The sequence below is a fragment of the Oenanthe melanoleuca genome, chromosome 7, assembly GCF_029582105.1.
Source record: "Oenanthe melanoleuca isolate GR-GAL-2019-014 chromosome 7, OMel1.0, whole genome shotgun sequence".
Taxonomy (NCBI): domain Eukaryota; kingdom Metazoa; phylum Chordata; class Aves; order Passeriformes; family Muscicapidae; genus Oenanthe; species Oenanthe melanoleuca.
The window spans coordinates 2,240,185-2,259,097 of NC_079341.1; the positions used below are offsets into that span (position 1 = coordinate 2,240,185).

Here is an 18,913-nt window from a genome sequence, read left to right on the forward strand (position 1 = left end):
TTAACTGAGGATTGGGAGAAATCAGATCCTGGCTGATAAAACTGAACTGCTTAGCAAGAGCTGATACCAGCTAAGCTGTGCTGAAGGCTCAGACAAACCTAGAGGACACTAAATGTACCCACCACAGCACGGAAATGGGAAGGTTAAAGGGACTGGAATGCAGATCCCTGGAAGGTAATTTAGGGGTTTTGGCTTGACTCCTGCAGTGCAGAACAGCCTCAGGCAGAGCTGCAAGGTGTGGAATAACGCTGAAAGCATCTCCTGATGGATCTGAGGACACCTGGATGTCCCATCCCTGCCCCTGGAGGGAAAACTGACATCAGCACTGCCCCCATGCTTGACTTTCTCGGTCTGAAGTTCCTTGAGTGCATTTCCTTCTCTTGTGGAGCTGTTGATGCCTGTGTTTACCAGAGCTGCATTCCCCCAGGGACTGTCTCCAAGGATGAAGGGCTGCTCCCCCTTTTCCCAGTCTGGCTGTCCCCAGGCTGGTTTCCAGAGTCAGCTTCCTGCTGCCTGTCTCCAGCCTTTCGAGGAATGCAGAGAGCAGGGTGAGAGCCCTGCTGGGGAGGCAGAGCTGCTCCCAGGGACTGCTCCAGGGCTGGGGGCTTGGCTGATGGGATAACGAGCACTCCCAATAAACTCTCATCTGGTTTGATTTTCTCATGTCTCTCCATTCTCTTCACAGCAAGGTCAGAAATACAGAAGCTGGCTCAAAGAAACGCCAGGTCAAATTCCTCCTGCCTTTAGTGAATTCCTTACCTTTGGTCAGCTTATCCTGCCAGCACAGAACACCCAATCCTGGCTCAAATTTGGCAGAATTTCCAGTGCTTAAACTTAAGAGACTGAAACAATTATGGGCAGTTTTAAGCAAGATTACTTTAACCCAGACTAGAAGCTTTGCAAGAATAGTTTTCCTGCAGAGTCAGCCAGAGGGAATCAAGAGTACTTTATTAACACAATATGAATCCTGTAAAGAGGAAAATAAAGCATGCCATTTTTTTCTAGCAAGGCCAGCCAAAAGAAATAACTTGCCCTCCAACATCACAATTTTCTTTGGGATTTGGAGTGAAATGGAGTATAAGAGAGCATTTTGTTTTATGGGATTTGTTTATGAGAAATTCTAGCAATTGTTTTTGCTTCTTAGAAGTCAAGGTGGACCAAAATGCATCTCTCCAGGAGGGGAAGAAGGCTCTAACCTGGCTGCTTTATACTGCTTTGCCATGGCCCATCACTTAACACTGAAGTTAGTGTAGTGCCCTTGGCATGTCAGCCTCCCTGCGTGTGCTGTGCAGCATGGACACCCTTTATATCTGCCTGGAAAATTGGGAATGGGAGCCTGGAATGAGCAGAGAAGCTTGGATCCACCCTTTTTTCAATACTAGAATAGACAGTAGAACATGTAGGAGTAATATGGTGATTTTCATTGATGTAATTTTTCCAGTGTGATGAAGATGGATGGATCCAAGATGGGATCAAAGATGGCATCAGACACATTTCAGTAGCTCTATTCCTTACACCTGTGAAATCAGTGCAGAAATTCAGCCCAGGCTGGCATCACTCATTTTTGGCCTCCCTGAGTTAAAATGCTCTTCAGCCACTGTGTCCCACTCATGGATCACTGTGCCCTGACCTGCTGCCTGACCATGATTTAACCTGAGGAGCTTCTAAAGGACAGAGTGCAACCAGGTTCATCAGGCTACTGCTTGGGACAGTGGCTTGAGAATTCATTTAAAACACTATTTGCAGCTAAGACTGAACTGCCTTGAGAAGCACTTGTGATGCAGCAGGAAGACATCAATGGGAAAGGAAAAGCTGAAAAAGTTTTTAAGAATGTAACCAGACTCTTTCACTGCTCAGAATCTCAAAATGGGTCAGGTTAAAAGGGACCACAGAGGGTTTGGTCCAACCTCCCTGCTCCAGCAGGGTCATCCCAGAGCACAGGATTGTGTCAGGACAGCTCTGGAATATCCCCAGTGAGGGAGACTCCACACCCACTCTGGTCACTGCACAGGGAAGAAGTTCTGCCTCTGTTCAGGTGGAACTCCTGGCCATCAGTTTCTGCTTGTCCCTCATGTCCCATTGCTGGGCCTCATGGAGCAGAGCCTGGTCTGTACTCTGGCAGCACCCTTTGGATATTTATTCACATTACAGAGGTCCCCTCTCAGCTGTGTCTCCTCTTGAGGAGCCCCAGCTCCCTCAGCCTTTTCTCCTCAGAGATGCTCCAATCCCTTCATCACCTCTGCAGCCTCCTCTGGACCCCCTCCTGTCTCTCTTGTCCTGAGGAGCCCAGAACTGGACACAGCATTCCAGATGTGCCTCCCAGGGCTGAGCAGAGGGGCAGAATCCCCCTCTGACCTGCTGGGAATGCTCTTCCAGATGCACCCCAGGACCTTCTTGTCCCCTAGGGAACACTCTTGGCTCAGGGACAGCTTCTTGTCCACCAGGATCCCCAGTGCCTTGTCCACTTCAAGAGATCTGGTTCCCTGTGCTTTATGTGAAAGCATAAATGAACTATTTAATGATAAAACTGAGGCAATTTCATGCAGATGAAAGCAGTCACAGTGCTTGATTTTCCCATGTTCATCCCAATTGGCTTGTGCAGCCTTACTGGAATAAATCCCCCATCAGGTGTACACAGAGTGTAAAACCAGGGGAAAAGTGAGAATGTTGCAGAATCCATCTATAAAATTAGAGTTGATTACACTCCTGGTCAAATGCTAATAACCAAAGAGCTCACTAGAAAGAAAAATAATTTGGAACCTCTAGTTTGGCATTAAAAATGTGTGGGAAAAGACAAGGAGAAACATTCCAGATGAGCTCAGCTCTAAGCCAGGCATGGTATTAAGAGCAGCCATTTATCAGGAGTTTTAGCTCAAAACCCCAGTCATCTCTGCAGTCCAAGAAATACACTGTAATGCCTGGAGATGCCAAGTTCCTTAACTCTCACCTTTTTAGTTTTGGGAGAGAAAAAACTGGAGTGTTCTAGTCCTGTATGTGTTTAGTGTGGCTCTGGTGCATGATGTATAGTCTCCCAAAATTGGCTGGAATTGTGCAGACTGATAGGGCTGAATACCTTTTGCCTCTCCAAATGACTGAATCCCTCTGCACATTACTCAGCAGGATACACTCAGATTTAATCAAAAGTAAGCACAAAGTGCAGCTTTTTTATTATTGTTAATTTAAATGATGACTTAATAATGTGTTTTTAAATAATTTCTTTGGTAGATGGGGTTGGTGCTGCTGAGAGCTGCTGGCAATGTGGCAAAGAGGCTGGAGAACCAGGGATATAAGGGATGTTTTCTGGGAATTTGAGCTGGAGCCTGCTCTTGGAAGAAGCAGAGAGCCCAAATTTCCCCAAATTACCTGGTGGAGCAGGCAAGGTGGGGTGGGAAGTGCAGTTGGCAGGAGAGCCCTGCAGGGCAGCTTTGCTCAATCTTAGGGCTCTTTTGTGCTGTTTTCCAGGCCTGGAGATGTGACTGCCTCTCCAGAGGATCAGCTGACTGGAATGGCCTTAATGCAGGATAGAAGAGCTCCCTGAGGCAAAGGATGGGAAGATTTGGCTGGGACAGGAAGGGAATGCAGGCACACACGTGGGAGAGCAGCAATCTGCCTCTCCCACCTTCACTCCCACTCATTCCCAGGCTTCCCAAACTGCCAGCCTTGCCACAGACAGGAACAAAGCCACGTGTTGATGTGGTTCCCAGGAGGGGATGGAGGTGGAGGGATATTTTGGGCAGAGTTACCCCCTGAGAGCTGAGCCCATGATGGGAAGCACACGTAAGCACAGGGCACGGTTCTGGAATTCGCTCCCTTGGAACAATTGTGTTTTGACTTGGAATACTTGGAGCACTCCTGCAGCTACACAGACTGCAGCCTTGCTGGATCAGAGATGCTTTCCAAAAAAAAAAAAAAAAGAAATCTGGGAAGAGTTCTTTTCCCTGTGTGATGGGGAACACAAAGCAAGAGAGTAAACTTCCTTTCCAAGCCACCAAAGGATTACTGAGTCAGTAAGGGGCTCTGGGAAGAGACAGGGGAGTACTTGAACAGATTTCAGGGCCAGGCAGATTCCTGCTATTCCATAAATGTCTCAGGAAATACTGAACCAGCTCTTTTATGGTTCTACACCCTTTGCTCAAGCCATGGAATCAAGGGTTGGAGGGACCTTAAAATTCATCTCATTCCATCCCTGGCAGGGACACCTTCCCCTATCCCAGGTTGTTCCAAGCCCTGGCCTTGAACACTTCCAGGGATGGGGAAATTCAAACACATTTGTATTAGGCACAAGGTCTTACTGATTTAGTTATTATTACTGTTGATACAGTTATTTTGTACAAGTAGCCCCTGAGAAGCACCACCTAAACTCCCTTATATCCTATTAAATGTCCTTTATTCAGCCTAGGATGATCCTAAGGCTGTCTGCCACAGCACACACACCATAACAGCTGAGTGTTTTTAGAGTAAATGACTAAAAATAATTAGAATTTCTGTTGTCTCTGCACAGGACTGAAATGCAGCATGACTTAAAAGCCCTGGACTCTGACCTGGATAATAAAAACAACCTGCTTGCTGGAGTCTGACTAATCTCCCCCACACTGAAATTCCCAGTAAAACTGAAACACATTGGCTCTGGAAGGAATGGATGTGACTCAGGTTTCAGGCAAGTTCTTGCTCTGCCCACAGAAATACTGTCATCAAGCCTTTCCAGCCTTGAATCTGTACAGGAGTACATGATTTGGATAGAGTGGCATTAATGTGAATTTTGTCCTGGGAAGAGCTTCCCTAGGTGCTCACCAGCTCACACTGCCCACCTAATAAAGGAGCAGCCTGGTGCTCTTGAGGGAAATAATAAAATTTAAAAAGAAAAAAAAGTCTCAGGTGTCCCTGCCATATTTCCCAGCCCTGGGATTGAAGTCAGTGTTCTGCTGTCACCTAGAGCCTGTTCCAGCTATTCCACCATGGAGAACTTGAGGTTCAGGGGACAACCTGCCCCTGTTGCCTGTGTCCTTCCCCCTCATCTCCTCCTCCTTCAATCTGCAGTGTAACCCTGGCATTTTCTCTGCTAGATGGTGCAAGCCTCCTGGGTGTGGAATTCACTTGGAATTCAGCACTTGAGGAACTTGTCAGCAGCCTGCTAAATAATCCTGTTGGCACACTGGAGCCACAGTGCCCTGAATCAGCCTTATATTCCATCAGACATTCCACTGCTGTGGTCCCCAGGGTGCAAACTTGGAAAACCCCCCTGCCAGTGAAAACAGGGAAACAACCAGATTTCAGAATTAAATTTCTCTTGGGAGAAAGAGTAACAGGCTGTCATCCACAGCCACATTCCCAGCTATAACTTGATTCCTTCATCTTCTCCAAGTCAAATTTGGCCTCTTGGCAATCAAGTGTTTTTTAAAATATTCACCTGAAGTTGCTGCCACAGACATTTGGGAACTGCTTTTTTGTCTTTGCCTTGGAAACACTTCATATTTTCTGTCAGTCTTTGGTCCTAACTGTGCCTATTTATCAAAATGGTAACTCATAGGGGTTTTTTTCTCCAGTTTTATGCCTCTTTCATACCTTCTCTTCTGATTCTGCCTCTCCAGCTCCTCGTGACTGCTTCTGCTATCCCTTTGCTCTGCTTGTGTCAATCTATACCACGGCTCTTTTTTGCCCCACTTGCCTCCTTTCTTCTTTGCATTCTACAGAGCCAAGGCTGAAAATGTCTTTTCCACCTCCTCTGCTTGCTTCTCCAAAGAGATCCATCTGTGGAGCAAGGGCTGTAGCTTGGGAGCCACTGCTCTGTGCTTTGCTTTCGTTTTTATTCTTCCTAGTTCTGAGCTTTTCCTTCGTCTTTCTCTTCCCAGAATATCCATTAAACACCTCTCCTCTGCCAGCCACTGGCTCTTCAGTGCTTCTACCAGGCACCAGTGGGACTCCTGGCTCTTTTTTCTTTGTCTGTTTCTCGTTTCTGTATCCCAGCAGATCTTTGCTTGTTGGAAATGGGGAAGTGGGGAAAATTGGTTCTTCCTCCTGCTCTGTATTAACTTGCTGGAGAAGACACCTCTCCCTGTCACAGTGGAGTGAAATAATAGCTGGGCTGGGTCTCTTCCCCTTCCCCTTGGGATTCATTCCCTTCTTTCTTTCTTTCTCATTGATTAGGGCCACGCTCTGCTGGTTAAACCAAGAACAGATCAGATGGCAGAGCAGGCTCCCCTGGGCCAAGCCTAGTAGGTATCTAGCTGAATTCCTAAAAAAGAAACCAGCTCCAAGGTGAACATCAGGCCCCAGTTACCAGTTCTAAACACCCTACTGCTCTGTTCCTGCCTTCAGAAACCCAGCCTGCTCTGTCAGGACTCTGCTTGAGATAGGAATAAAGCAGGACAGCAATTTAACACACCCACTGAATGGGCACAGCCTGCAGGACTTTCCAGAAAAAAAAAAGACCAATCCTGCCTTTCAGACATGTAGAGCTGTATTCTAAAAAGCTGCTGGCAAGTGTGAGTCCCTTGGTGCCACTGATGTTTGTGTCTGTGGGAGTATCTATGACAACAAATAAACCTAATGTTTGGGAAGTGTCCTTGGGAATCTCAGTGGGGAGTGGGGGGGTTGCTGCATTAGGTCGGGAGCACTTTGCATTTTCAGACTTTTAATTCCTAACTATTATGGAGATGGGTATGAAGTGCTTTAGGAAAATGAACTAATTAGTTACCAGATTTTATTTTTCATGTGTGCAAATGGGCCAGCTCAGACTAATGCTATTTACTTTAGCTGATTCCAGACTTTTGGATGTATAAAGGAGGGAATATTTTTAGGAGCTTTAATTCTCAGCCTCAAGGTCAGTGGACTGTGGGTATCTGTGGGCCACTTGCAGCCATTTGAAGAAGGTAAAAAAGGGAATCTAGCCTCAATTTGTTGAAATGGACAGTTTTGCTTCTAGAGTACTACAAATCAAAAATTGGGAAGCCTGGAGTTATCCTACAGAGCAGTGGTCTGGATGGGCAGGTCTATAAGAATGGATCAGTATAGTTAAAGGCATAATAATTATCCAAAATAAATGAAAATGTCTAATTGGACCCATCCTTTTGCTCACAGGATTTAGAACAAGGAGTTTTATCTTTCTCTTTGGTCCTTGTGCCTTTTGGAACAGAAATGTCTCTGCTATCCCTGTAAAAATCCACACAGGCTGAGGACAATCTTGCCTTTGGTCTACAGCTGAAAACTACAGAGACAGAAACTGGGGCAGGAATGGGGTGGGGAAAAGGCAAAGCCTTTTTGGGAAAAGTGATTTGGGAGCAAGCAGGTTGAGAAGAAAAGTGGAGGAGGAGAGCCTGGTCTGTAGAAGCTCATTGTGGCTTTGCTGATGTGAGGCTGTTGAGATCTGAATGAGATTTTGATGTTGCTTCTGCATAACTTATGTGCAAGTGTGGTGAGAGGTGTGCAGTGCAAATCCTGCCTGATGGAGAGGTGAATATCAGCTCACAAATGCTTCAAGTTCTGAGCATTCCTGCAAAAGATGCTGAGGAAAAACTCCATCACAGACAGAAAGCCCTAAGTGCCACGGAACTGAAATGTTTTTTCCCTGATTTTGCATTGGTGAAGTGCTTGGAGAAAAGGCTCTGTGATTCTGCCTGGCTGTAACAGCCTTAAAAAAGGCTCAAAACCAACAATGTCTTATTCTATGAATCCCCTTGGAAGTCAGTGGGAGTCTGCTTAGAATGAGGACAATTAAATAACATCAGGATATGACCCTCCTTTCCATGCATTCAGAACGTCTCAGGGAAAGGAGAGATCAGTCAGGGAAGGTCCCTAAGGACTTTGTGATCTGAGATACCTGAGTGTCTATCTGGAAAGGAATCAGTGTTTGGAAAGCTGGTGAAGATGTGCTTATGTGCAGCATTGGGACACTAAGTGATTAAATCAAGAGTTCAGGAGCATGACTTGCTATGTTGAAAACCCCTTGGGGAGCTCAATTTGCACCTGTGATGTTTTAAAAATCTTCTTTTAATTCCTTAGAAATTTGGGAAGTTGAATGAGCAAAATCCAGGATTGCAAAGGGCCCTTAGCACGTGTTTTCAATCACTGCACAGAGGTGGCAATCATAAATCGAAGTGTCAGACTGGAAAGACAACACATTTTGGAGTTTGTGGTGATTTAGAAAGCAGAATTGGTGATCTTATCAATGCCCCTCTGGAGGTGTGACACCAGGGTTCAAGTGGCCTTGCTGTTTCAGATACCTGCCACCAAGATTTATCTGTGTGTGGGAAATAGATGAATCCTGCTGGTGCCCCCCAAAGCCATGGTGCTGCCTCCATTAATGTCAGCACACTCGTAAATTCTGAGCTTGCACTGGAGGAGGCAACTTCTGCCACTGCACAGAAGCTTCCAGAGGTGTCCCCTGCCTCCTGTAAATCCATGGACACCCAGTAAAGTAGATTAACTGCAGGTGGACTTCATAACAGCTGTCCCTCCTTTGGAATTACAGGGGTTCACACTTCTAAAAAGATGACAGCCTGGTGTTCCTATAAGCAAGAAAGGCCTGAAGGTGTTTTTTGTTGTTGTTTTGTTTTAAATAGCTTTCAGGTTAAGTAGTTGATTCCAATTGATGGGAAAACAGGTTGCAGAGCTGTTGGCTCCACTCTCCCCCATCATAAACAAACAATTCTCTTGTTTCTGATAACTTATTTTGCCTCTATTAAAGGAACCCGGTGGGTTATTTGCTTTGGTTCACTCCTCCCCTGAGCCAGTGGTGCATTTGCATTCCATTCCCTTGCTCCCTCCAGCCCTAAAGATGCCTGCCAAAATTAGTCAACAGATAACTGCTCAGTGGAAGCCTTTAAGAACGTGTTAGGAAAGGCTTGAACATTACCCATTAATGTTTACAGCTCCTAATTATGTTAATTAATCAGTCCTGGAGGTTGTCTCAGCCGGGAGCCCAAAGGCAGGATTTCAGTTCTCACAGATGTACTCTAAGTCACTGCCATGGCTGCTTGCAGTGAGGAGCTCAGCATGCTCTGCCTGCCAGGATATTTATGCTGGGTCCCAGACAGGCTTTGCTGGATTCTGAAACTCCCAGCATCTGGGAGCAGGCTGAGCTGTGTTCATGGAGAAGGATGTTAAATGGAAGCTGTCCCTGCAGAAATGCCTTTCGGCAGGGGAGAGAGGCACTCAGAGAGCACTCTGCACCAGCACTGATTGTTGGGATAGAGACTATGCCTTGGCAAAACCTGGCATTGCTGGCTCTGTCAGAAAACAGAGGTGAAACTACTGATAGAAAAACCCTCCAGACACTGCCTCTTCTAACAGTGTTTCTTTACTTTTGCAGGAAGACCAAGTGTTTGGGCAGAGGGCATCCCAGGCTGTGCCATCCTCTTTCAGAGTTTCATTTCCATAATTCAGAGCTTGTCTTCACTCTCCTGAGGAAAACCAGAAGATTTGGATAAGAGACACAACCCTGCACAGGAATTCAGAAGGAGAATCTCCTTGTTTTGTGCTATTCCCAGAAGAATTTGGTTTGTGTAAACTGCACAAAGTGCAAGAGGGCAGGTAAAGATATATTCAACTCCAGGTGAGGACAGGAGAAAATATGGTGCAGGTATAGATCTCCTTCTAATTTAGTTCAGCTCCTCTTCATCTGGTGGAATTAGCAGACAACCACTTATTTATGCCCATATCCTGACTTTTACCATGAGCTCCCAGCTGCTCCCAGCTAGTATCTTCTGCTCCTGAGTGGAATGTCACCTGCAAGTGGTTTGTGAGTGTGTGACAATGCTTTAATGATGACAGGGAAAGCAAGTAATGACAATTTTCATCAGGTGAAAAGAGAATGGTTCTTCACCCATCTACAGATGGCTCTTGTGGGGTAGCAGCTCCTGTCTGTGCTGAGTATCAGGTGCTAAATACCAAAGAGGCATTTTTTGGGTAGGTTCCTACATCAGGAATGCCCCTGCAGGAGTGGCAGAGGAGAAGGGAATGTTTTTTCCAGACTAACAGGGCATTAGGGAAGGAGGCCTGTGATCAAGGGGCTGCTGATGTCTCTGGTTGTGTTCCAAGGATCTTCAGGCTGGCACTTGCTCCTGGACAACTATCTGCTGGAGTGGCTCATGGAACCAAACCTGGTTTTTAAGCAATTTCCCCATCATCTGTTCCATGAGTGGCTGCCATATTGTGTGGAGGCTGCAGTCCATGCACTGCTGGCAGGTTGAGGTGAGCCAGATGGGAATGGAGAGCAGCGCGAGGCTGGATGGATTCGGAGCCGCGATTCCTCGGAAGCAGAGGAGGGGGTGCTGCTGCTGGCACTGCTGAGGTGCCATCCCTCTCTGTCCTGTTGGCCAGGCTTCACTGCTGATGGATTGCCTGGCAGCTTCACCACTGCCTCCATAAAAAGCAGAGTGGATTTGTGAGGAAGCAAAGTGGAGTGTGAAAGGCGATACGGGCAGTGCCTGACACAAATGAACACTTCCCCGGTTCTGTGGGGTTTCAGGGCAAAAATCTCTCTCTCCATTCATCTGCCTCCTGCCTCCCCCTTCCCCATCCCCTGCTGCCCAGGGAGCCCCAGGAACAGGAGTATTGGCAGTAAACTCAGCTCCACAAAACAGGCTGGGGAAAAAAGGGAAACATAACACCATCACTTCCTATTTCTTTCTCTTTCCCTCTGCATCAAAGCCCAGGCTGGCTGTCAGGAATGTTCAAAATGAATAAATAAAGCGCAGGAACCCCCCCTCCCCTGCTTCAGGAGGAGTCTCATTCACTCACCATGAAGCTTGGCCAATTCCTTTTCTGACAGTACTCGAGTCAGCAGGCAGAGCAAGAAGATCATTCAAAGCTAATCAGTAAAGTGTAAACCTATTATGAAAGCACATTTACCCCTCGCCGCCTCCTCCCTCCCGAAAACCAATCCCCAAATCTGTGGGAATAACACACAGCCTCCATAAAAGTTGCTATTACTTAGATCCCCTGTTATTAGGTCAGCGATGCCACTGATGAAATGCTCCCCAGAGCTCTGAGCAGTGGCAGATAAATCCAGCAAGAAATTCATGGAGTAATTTGTTACAGCTCGAGGGCATGAGGCACATCACAGCAGAGCCCATGCATGAGGCTCTCCCCTGTGATTCTGGAGGCCATCTCTGGTAATAAAAACCTCATCTTGATTTCTTGTCCTTTGTATTGATTTCTGTCAGAAAAGACTTGTCTTAGACAAAGATACTGCTGTGTTTCTCTGGATAATAAAGGGATCCTTCTCCTCTTTTCTGCTCATCTCTTTCTGAAATTCATTTTTCTAACAAGACTAGTTATTTGGAAACTGGTTTATTCACAATCAGTAAAGAGTTGAAAAGATGACTGGCTTTGCATATTCAGTGCAAAAACTTAAATGTGAAATTACAGAAAAATGGGTTTAGTTTGGAAGAGTAAAGGAAATTGAAGCTTAAACCCCAGCTCTGCTGTATTTTAATATGAAATTCTGTTGTTAATTGAGTGGATGGAATGTGTGGGACTCAAGTCATTGCCATCCAGACTCAGATCTGTATAATCATAGCAACTGCTAATTTTGGATCATTTGTACTCCTGCTCCATGACCTCTCTTGAAAAAAAAGGCAGGTCTGTAGGTAAACTGCATGATGCCTCTTCACAAAGCTTTTAAAAACAATTGTTTTTCTTTTCTGGTATGGCTGGACAAGACCACATGGAAATCTGGAAGGCTTTATGTGAATAATTTGCAATATTATTATTTTTTGGCAAAAAAAGAGCAGCTCCACAGAAGTGAACCCAGGTAAACTGAAGGATGGATGGTAAGGCTGAAAAACGCAATGCTACATCAAAATTATTTTATCTGCTCAGCAGTAGGATTGATATAAGCAACTGGAACAATTTCATTTAGTCTATTCCTTTGGGTTTTGCTTTCCTTGGCTTTTTTATAACCTCTCTTCCTAAGAAGCTGGTTTGGGTCTTGAAATGACAGCAGCTGTTCCCTTGTGCAATGAAAGTGATAAATATTTACAGCAGTTCTTACAAGTTGAGAAATTTAATACGTGCTCATTGCTTTTGTAATTTAACAGTAACTGTGCTGAAAGACAATACCTGCTAATTGTATTTTCTATCACAGTCCTTTCAGAGTGAAGGATAAAATATGGAAGTTTGGGTTTACTTTCTACTCCACACAGCAAAATTTATTCAAAAGAATCTTTGTTCCTCTTTATCTGTTTATTTAATAGACTATGGAAAATGGCAAACTCTGTCAAAAAGCCTAGTAGAAGAATAATTTATAAGCTACATTTAGCTGTTGATCTCACAGGCTGGCTTAGGGGAGAGCCAAAATATATCCTGGCAGGTAATAATTAATGCAAACCTTGACACTTCAAGCCTGGCCCTCTGTTGAGCAGGACACAGCTCCCAGTTCTCTGGCAGGAAAGACTGTCTCTGCAGGACATACACACACTCCCCTTCTGGAGAAATATGCTGATCTTTTTGTTGTTTTTAAAGCTATTCTGGATGCCAGTGAATGTGTCTGTGGGGAAGTGATTGTGGTCACTTAGACAGAGGCCTGCTGTGAAGAGCAGGACTGCAGGCAGCTCGCTCTGATTCCTCTCAGCTCTGTAAATCACTGCCTCACTCAGCCAGATTGAAATGAATTCCAGCACTGGGCCATGTCCAGCCTGTGCTGGAGCTGATGGCAGCTCTCCCACTGCCTTCACTGGGGGCACAATTTCATCTGCTAAATCACCACAAGAGCTTTTATCAATGAGAGCTGTCTGGTCTTGGCTGAACCGTGCACTGCTGATTTTTAGGGATCGTGACAGACAGTTCATTTGAAAGAAGGGAGTAACAGGGAGTGTGATGGGGCTGGGAGCAACCTGGCCTAGAAGTAACTATCCCTGCCCATGGAATGAGATGAGCTTTAAGGTCCCTTCCAGCCCAAACCATTCTGGGCCTCTCTGATCAAACACTGACTGCAACAAGTGTGTCACTGTCCCTCTGCCACGAGCAGTGACCTTGCTCTCAGGCAGACCACAGAACTGCATATCTTGACCCAAAAAGCAATTTTCAGCCTAATCAGACCATTTTGATAGAAAATGATTAATTGTTAAAATCTGATATTGCTTCAGATGGGTGGGTTGCTGTACAAGGTTGGAAGGGAGCTGTTTTCTCCCTATCTCAAATGCAGCAGAGCAAGCCTGACTGGAGGCTTGTCTCTAAGCACCCGGTGGCTGTATCTCAGTCCCATCTAATATAATCCCTTGCTCAGGATTATCCATATCCCAAGATCAGTTAATGTGGTGCTTATATTCCAACATCTGCTTTAATCTTTGTTAATTTTCAAATCTGGATGAGATTCAAGACAACTGAACCTGACTAGGCAGAAAAAGGGCAGCTAAGAAACCCTTATAGTTTGTTTAATCAGGTATTCTCATGCTGGGCTACTGATGGTGTGCCTGTAGCCTTGAGTCTCACCTAAAGCTGAGACAGAAGCATAGCAAGGAAGGCCCATTCTGCTTGTAAGGGCTTCAGCTTCCTCAAATGATCCTGTGGATGGGTTAGGCTGCTGGTTGGCTCTGCTGTTAAGTATCTCTGTGGACCAGATTTAACTTTTAATAGTGTCTCATAATGTCTTTAAAGAAGTTTATGGCTCAGCCTGGTTCTCTGGGAGATTGCCTGCTCCCTGCTAATCTGCTACAGAAACATTGCCATTGGTTCCTGCAGTGTTTCAGGGAGTTCTCCCCAGCTTCACAGCCAAGTTAATTGGACACGATTGACCTACGGTAGAGAATGACTATTAGGTGAGGAATATTAAGCAAAGGGAATAAGATCTTCCTGTACCTCAGAACATGCTGGGAGCTGTGGGGAATGGCAGGAAATGGCAGCTCAAGGAGTGTGCAGAGCAGGCCCTGGGAGAGGGTTGATTTAAGGAATGGGAAAGTGCTTTGCAATAACTGAGGTTTGTAAAACCAGCAGCTCTTTCTAAAGGAGAGTAAAAATACACTGGAGTCTTGAGAGTCTGTAAGAGGCAAAAGTGCAAGAAAGAAGAGAAATAGGTTGTGGTAGACCTGTGTGTGCTGAGTGCTATTTTTGATCATTCTTTCTTTTTAAACAAATACTCCACTGTAGCACTATAGCACAGCTGCCCAAACCTGACTGAAGGAGTTAAGGAACAAACAGGGCAGGATTTCATCAGAATGCATTTGTGTTTCCAACTGGAAACTGCACGCTGAAGGCAAGCCCAGTACCCTGGGCAAACATGAATGATTAATGGACATGACACTGGTCCACAAGATAAATGCAAGCCCTGTAACATCACTGAGCAGCTCAAAACACAAAATCAGTTTGCAGAGCAGCTTTATGCAGAGCAAATGAAACCTTGCTGCCAATCCTGGAAGTTTTGGTTGCTGCTTCCCAATTTACTATTACACACAAATCCTGTGGATGGGGTAAATCCCATAAAATTATAAAACCAACTTATATTCCTTAGGACAAGAGTTTCCAGTGTCAGAATTGCCAGGCTGAAAACTTCTTTGGCTGAAGTAAACTTCCTGAGAGAAGCAGAGGTGTCAGCACTGGGTTTAAAATTGTGTAAGTATGTGCTTAACTCTACTGAGACGTGAAGTTTCACTGAGATCAGCAGAGTAAAGTTACATTTGGAGGAGTGGCTGAAGGTCAGGCCTCAAGAACAAAAGTGCTTCAGATTCATGGGGGCTGCTGGATAATACCAGCAGCAGGATGGCAGTGCCAGTGACGTGATATGATTTGCTATGGCAAATAATGGCACTTCCATCTCATGGAAGAGCGAGCTCTCTCTCTTAAACCTCATGTATTCAGACAGGGAGAACAAGTCACTGTTCCTGAAGTTTAGAGTGTGCTGCTTATAATTCCAAAGACTGAGCCCAAGGTAATGTGCAAAGTGAAGGTGTCCCACTGGAATGTTTGTGGACCTGATCCACAGGCAGTGACTGAAGGAGAACCTCTGACCCCTGCCAGGAGCAATGCCTGGTCTGGCCTCCCAGGAATCCCCCAGCTCAGGATTTGGGCTTTGCAGCTGATGCAGAACTAACTCCTCATCTGGGACTGGCACCACTGCCTTAAAGATGGATTTTACAGTTTGCAGGAACTCAAAATCAGGCTCTCTGGGGCAAAGGGACTGGTGAAGGGCTGAGTGTTTTTGCTCACCGGCACTCGACGAAGCACTGGATGATCTCGTCCTGGAGGGTTTCCTTGATGTGGGACCCCTCTGCCTCCCTCAGCTGTTGCCTGAAGGAATAGTTCTCTCTTTCCTGGACTTCACCTTGCAGCACATTTGCTTTCTGCAAAACGCTCCTTGCCTCCACCTCAGGAGGCAGGCTCTGAAAACGAGAGGAGAAAATAAAAGGTATGAATGAAAAGAAACTTAATATTTACTGGAATGCCAGGTTGACAGTGAATCTGAGCTTAAGCCTTAATTTACTTGCAGGAAGCCAGGAGAAAAAAAAACCCCTGAGCTCATAAAAAGTGCCTGGATGCACACAATGGTCTATTGTTGGTATTTCAGCATTAATTACCAACATTGCAATGTACAAAAACAACCTTTGCAGCGTGGGATCCCAGCATCTCAATGAGACAGGTGAGAGAGCTGCTGTTCTGCAAATGCCAGCTTTATCCATGTCAGAAGGGTGCCAGAGAATTTTTTAATTGAATTTTCAAATGTCTGGACTTCCCATTGGCGCTTTTTAATTAGCCAGTATTGTTTTTAATTCGTGCACTGAAATTTTTATATGCACTGCGTGGTCAGTGGTTTCCTGGTATTTTGTTGCAGCTGGTCAGACTCCTTTAGGAAATCAACTTCCCTTGAGGAACAACAACAACAACAAAAAAGGAATAAACAACCCTCCCCCCCACAACACTATAACAAAAAACACAGCTCCCCAAGATTCCCATGATTTGATAACCTTGGAGAGAAGGGCTTATCAGCCCTTATCAGCCCTTATCAGCCAGTTTCAAGTCTTAGAATAATTTCTGCTCTGTGATTGATTTTACACATGTAGTGTGAGGGAGAAAAATGAAAGTCTTTCTGGTGTTCAAATACAGAAGCATGAAAAAACCCATCTGTGTGGGTGGGCTGAAACTTTGTATTTTTCAGCTTGCAATCATTGATAAAGTAAAGATGTTCCCTGTGTTTTAGGAGCAATTGCTACCTTGTAAGTGTAGAGAAAATCTCAAAGATTAATTTGTGAACAAGCTTTGTCATTTTAAGTTTTGGGTTTTCTTAATTCTGGTACAATTTTTTTTTTTCATGTACTTGGGAATTATTAATCATATTGTCTGATGGTGTATGGCAAATTTAAGAAGGAAAAAGAGAAGAAAATATGACAATCTGGTTTTGTAGTATGATTTTATTAACTTTTTAACGTTAGTGGCTGATGTAGGTGGCAGCATATGTGAACAAAAGCTTGGTTTGCATGAAAAAAAAACCTAATATAATTTTGCTCTGGCCTTTCAACTTCAGAGTATATAGAAATTGTCCTTAACTAGCACACCTCAGACTAATTCAGTGCTGGTGATGTATTTCTGGTGTGCTCTAAGTCCCAATTCCAGAGGCCTCCCGTGAAGACAAAAAGCTCTGTCAAAGCTTGGGCCAGCTCGTATTTAAGATCTGTTATTCCCTGGTTTTCCATGCTTCCAGCAGGTTCAAAAAATCACTAATAAGTGCCAAGCAAATTTGGTTTCAGCCAGCACCCAGAGGGATCCCACAGTGTCCAAAGCAAGCACAGAGGCCCCATTCAGGAAAGCAATTTACTGCCTGCCCTGCATCTGGGATGTGTGACTCGCACTGTGCTCCAGGAATCGGTCAAGGCCACCAGGGAGAAAATATTCAGGAGGAAATAAGAGCAGCAGTGTGGTTTTGAAAGGTGGCTGCACATGTTCCCTTCCTGAATATGTGACCCCAAGCTCTGCCTTTTACCCTGAGATGTTACCTTTGCTCAATTCAAGTTTTCAGGGAAGTCAAGTGTTTCCAATCTTCCCCCTCACCAGCACCTATTTATAAGTACAACACAGCTACTATTAACAGTGTTTATTTGTATTTCACCATTGTCTGCCTTGCTGATGTTAAATGAAGCCCAGGACAGCCAGATGTGATGCTGCTCTCCCAGGGCTCATTTGGAAACCAGAGCAGCCCCCACAAGGCCCCTTTTTCCAGATTGACATCCAAAACCAACTCCTCTATTTGTCTCCCTACAGCAATCCTCAGGGGATTCCTGAGAAATTCCCATCAGATGGGCAGGAGGATGCCTGCAGCTTTAGGATGGAGGCAGACAGGTTCCTCTCCAGCACAGTCTGAACACTTAAAGGTGAAATGTCAGCAGGTGAGCAGTTTATTGGGGCTGGGAAGGGTCAGCACCTGCACCACCTGAACTGCTGGATTCATGATCCCTCCCTTCTCCTGCTCAGGCTCTGGTACTCACCTGAGCCTGCAGTGAACCAGTTTAGCTCCCTAAAAAGTGGACAATATTCCCTTTTGCCTTTTCCTCTCCTCCTATCTCCTCAAGTTACTCATTTCCCACTGTAACAAGGTGGATCAGCCAGCCAAGGAGCAGCTGAGGGCCAGTGCCACAGCAAGGGAAGTGGTGGACAGTGGGACCAGAGCAATGTGGGGAGCAGCAGCAAAGGCAGCAGAGCTGCTCCTTGCCATCCCAGAACCTTTGCAGCTCCTCTGAGCTGCTCCCCACTGCATCTTGAGGGAGCCTTGGATGACTAGCTTCTCCCTGTGAATTTATTCAGTCTCCCTTGCAGTCCCAAAGCCAGATGAGGTAAGAGCTGTTTGAACTGGCAGGCAGGAGGTGCCAATTAAAGTTCAGCAGTAGGAAATTCTTATCTCAAAAAGCCAATTGCTCCAGCCCATATCTACACTTGAGTCCAGAGCCATGAAGCTGATGTGGACACAGTCCAGGTAGCTCTGAACCAGCTGGCTCAGATGCTGATAACAACAAGGCCATGGGATATGTTCTGGTTGGCAAAACCCAGCCAAGTCCTGAGTAAATATTTGTGCAGCTCCCTGTCTGAGCACCATTCAGTTATCAATACATCTGCTAATGGGAGTTTGAGCTGTACTCAGCACCAAGTACAAGGCTGACATAAACCTGCAGAACAGCTTGTGAGAAGTTCTGATGTATTTACCCTTTGTTTGGTTTTTTAAATTTTCGTTTCCAGAGTCTGTTTTACTACAAGAAAACAGAAGAAATGAGAACTACTTCTAGAAAAAGACTCCAGCCATTCACCTTCAACATTTCCCTAAAGAAAGGCATCAAAGAGCACAGGGCAAGTTGATAAGGCTGTATTCTCCTCTTTTCTCCCAGTCCTCCTGATTTGGTTTTTAAATAAAACAGTACAGGTGAATGTACAACTGGCTTAACTTTCTGTTCTGTCACTTTGAAATCCATGCAGTCATGTAAACAAAAAAATGAATGGACTTGAGAAAAACAAGGATGAGGAGACATCAAAAGATTTTATGTGTACCTGGGTTAAGAAGTGAAATGGGGACTATCTTAAAAATAGCTCCCTTGGACTATAAGAACTGATGGAAGCACGTGGATGCTCAAGGAAAGGAATTAATTGATAAAGTAGGGAGGGAATAAGAAGGTGAGCTAGACAAAGCTAAGCAACATAACCTAAATATAGACATTGCAGCTGAAGAGATGTAACAAGATGTCCAGAGGATGGAGCTGTCATTTCTCTACCATTTGTCAAGAATTTTCATAGAAAATGCTTTTCTTCTGTTGAGTAAATGATTATATAAAATGTTTTAGACTATTAAAACACTTGAAAAAAGAAAATAAGCTATGAATAGCATAGGTGATACCTTCCAGCTTTGCAGCTGAAGAAAGCTGCTCTGTTAAACTTGTTTTATTTTGTCAACAGTGTTCTTGACCTAATCCCAGAAGTATGTGTCACCCTCAACCTCACCAGC

The 18,913-nt window shown here is 45.0% G+C and overlaps 1 protein-coding gene and 1 long non-coding RNA gene across 2 annotated transcripts in view; one reads left to right on the plus strand and one right to left on the minus strand.

The window, feature by feature from the left end:
• LOC130255769 (uncharacterized) overlaps positions 1-9,342 on the plus strand; it is a 47,043-nt gene extending 37,701 nt beyond the window's left edge. The window contains exons 2-3 of the long non-coding RNA XR_008840984.1: positions 4,502-4,661; positions 9,312-9,342. This is a non-coding gene — a long non-coding RNA (uncharacterized LOC130255769). The remainder of the gene's footprint in view (positions 1-4,501; positions 4,662-9,311) is intronic.
• IQCA1 (IQ motif containing with AAA domain 1) overlaps positions 1-18,913 on the minus strand; it is a 96,212-nt gene that overhangs the window by 52,725 nt on the left and 24,574 nt on the right. The window contains exon 6 of the mRNA XM_056496771.1: positions 15,142-15,314. Coding sequence (XP_056352746.1) covers positions 15,142-15,314 — 173 coding nt within the window. The remainder of the gene's footprint in view (positions 1-15,141; positions 15,315-18,913) is intronic.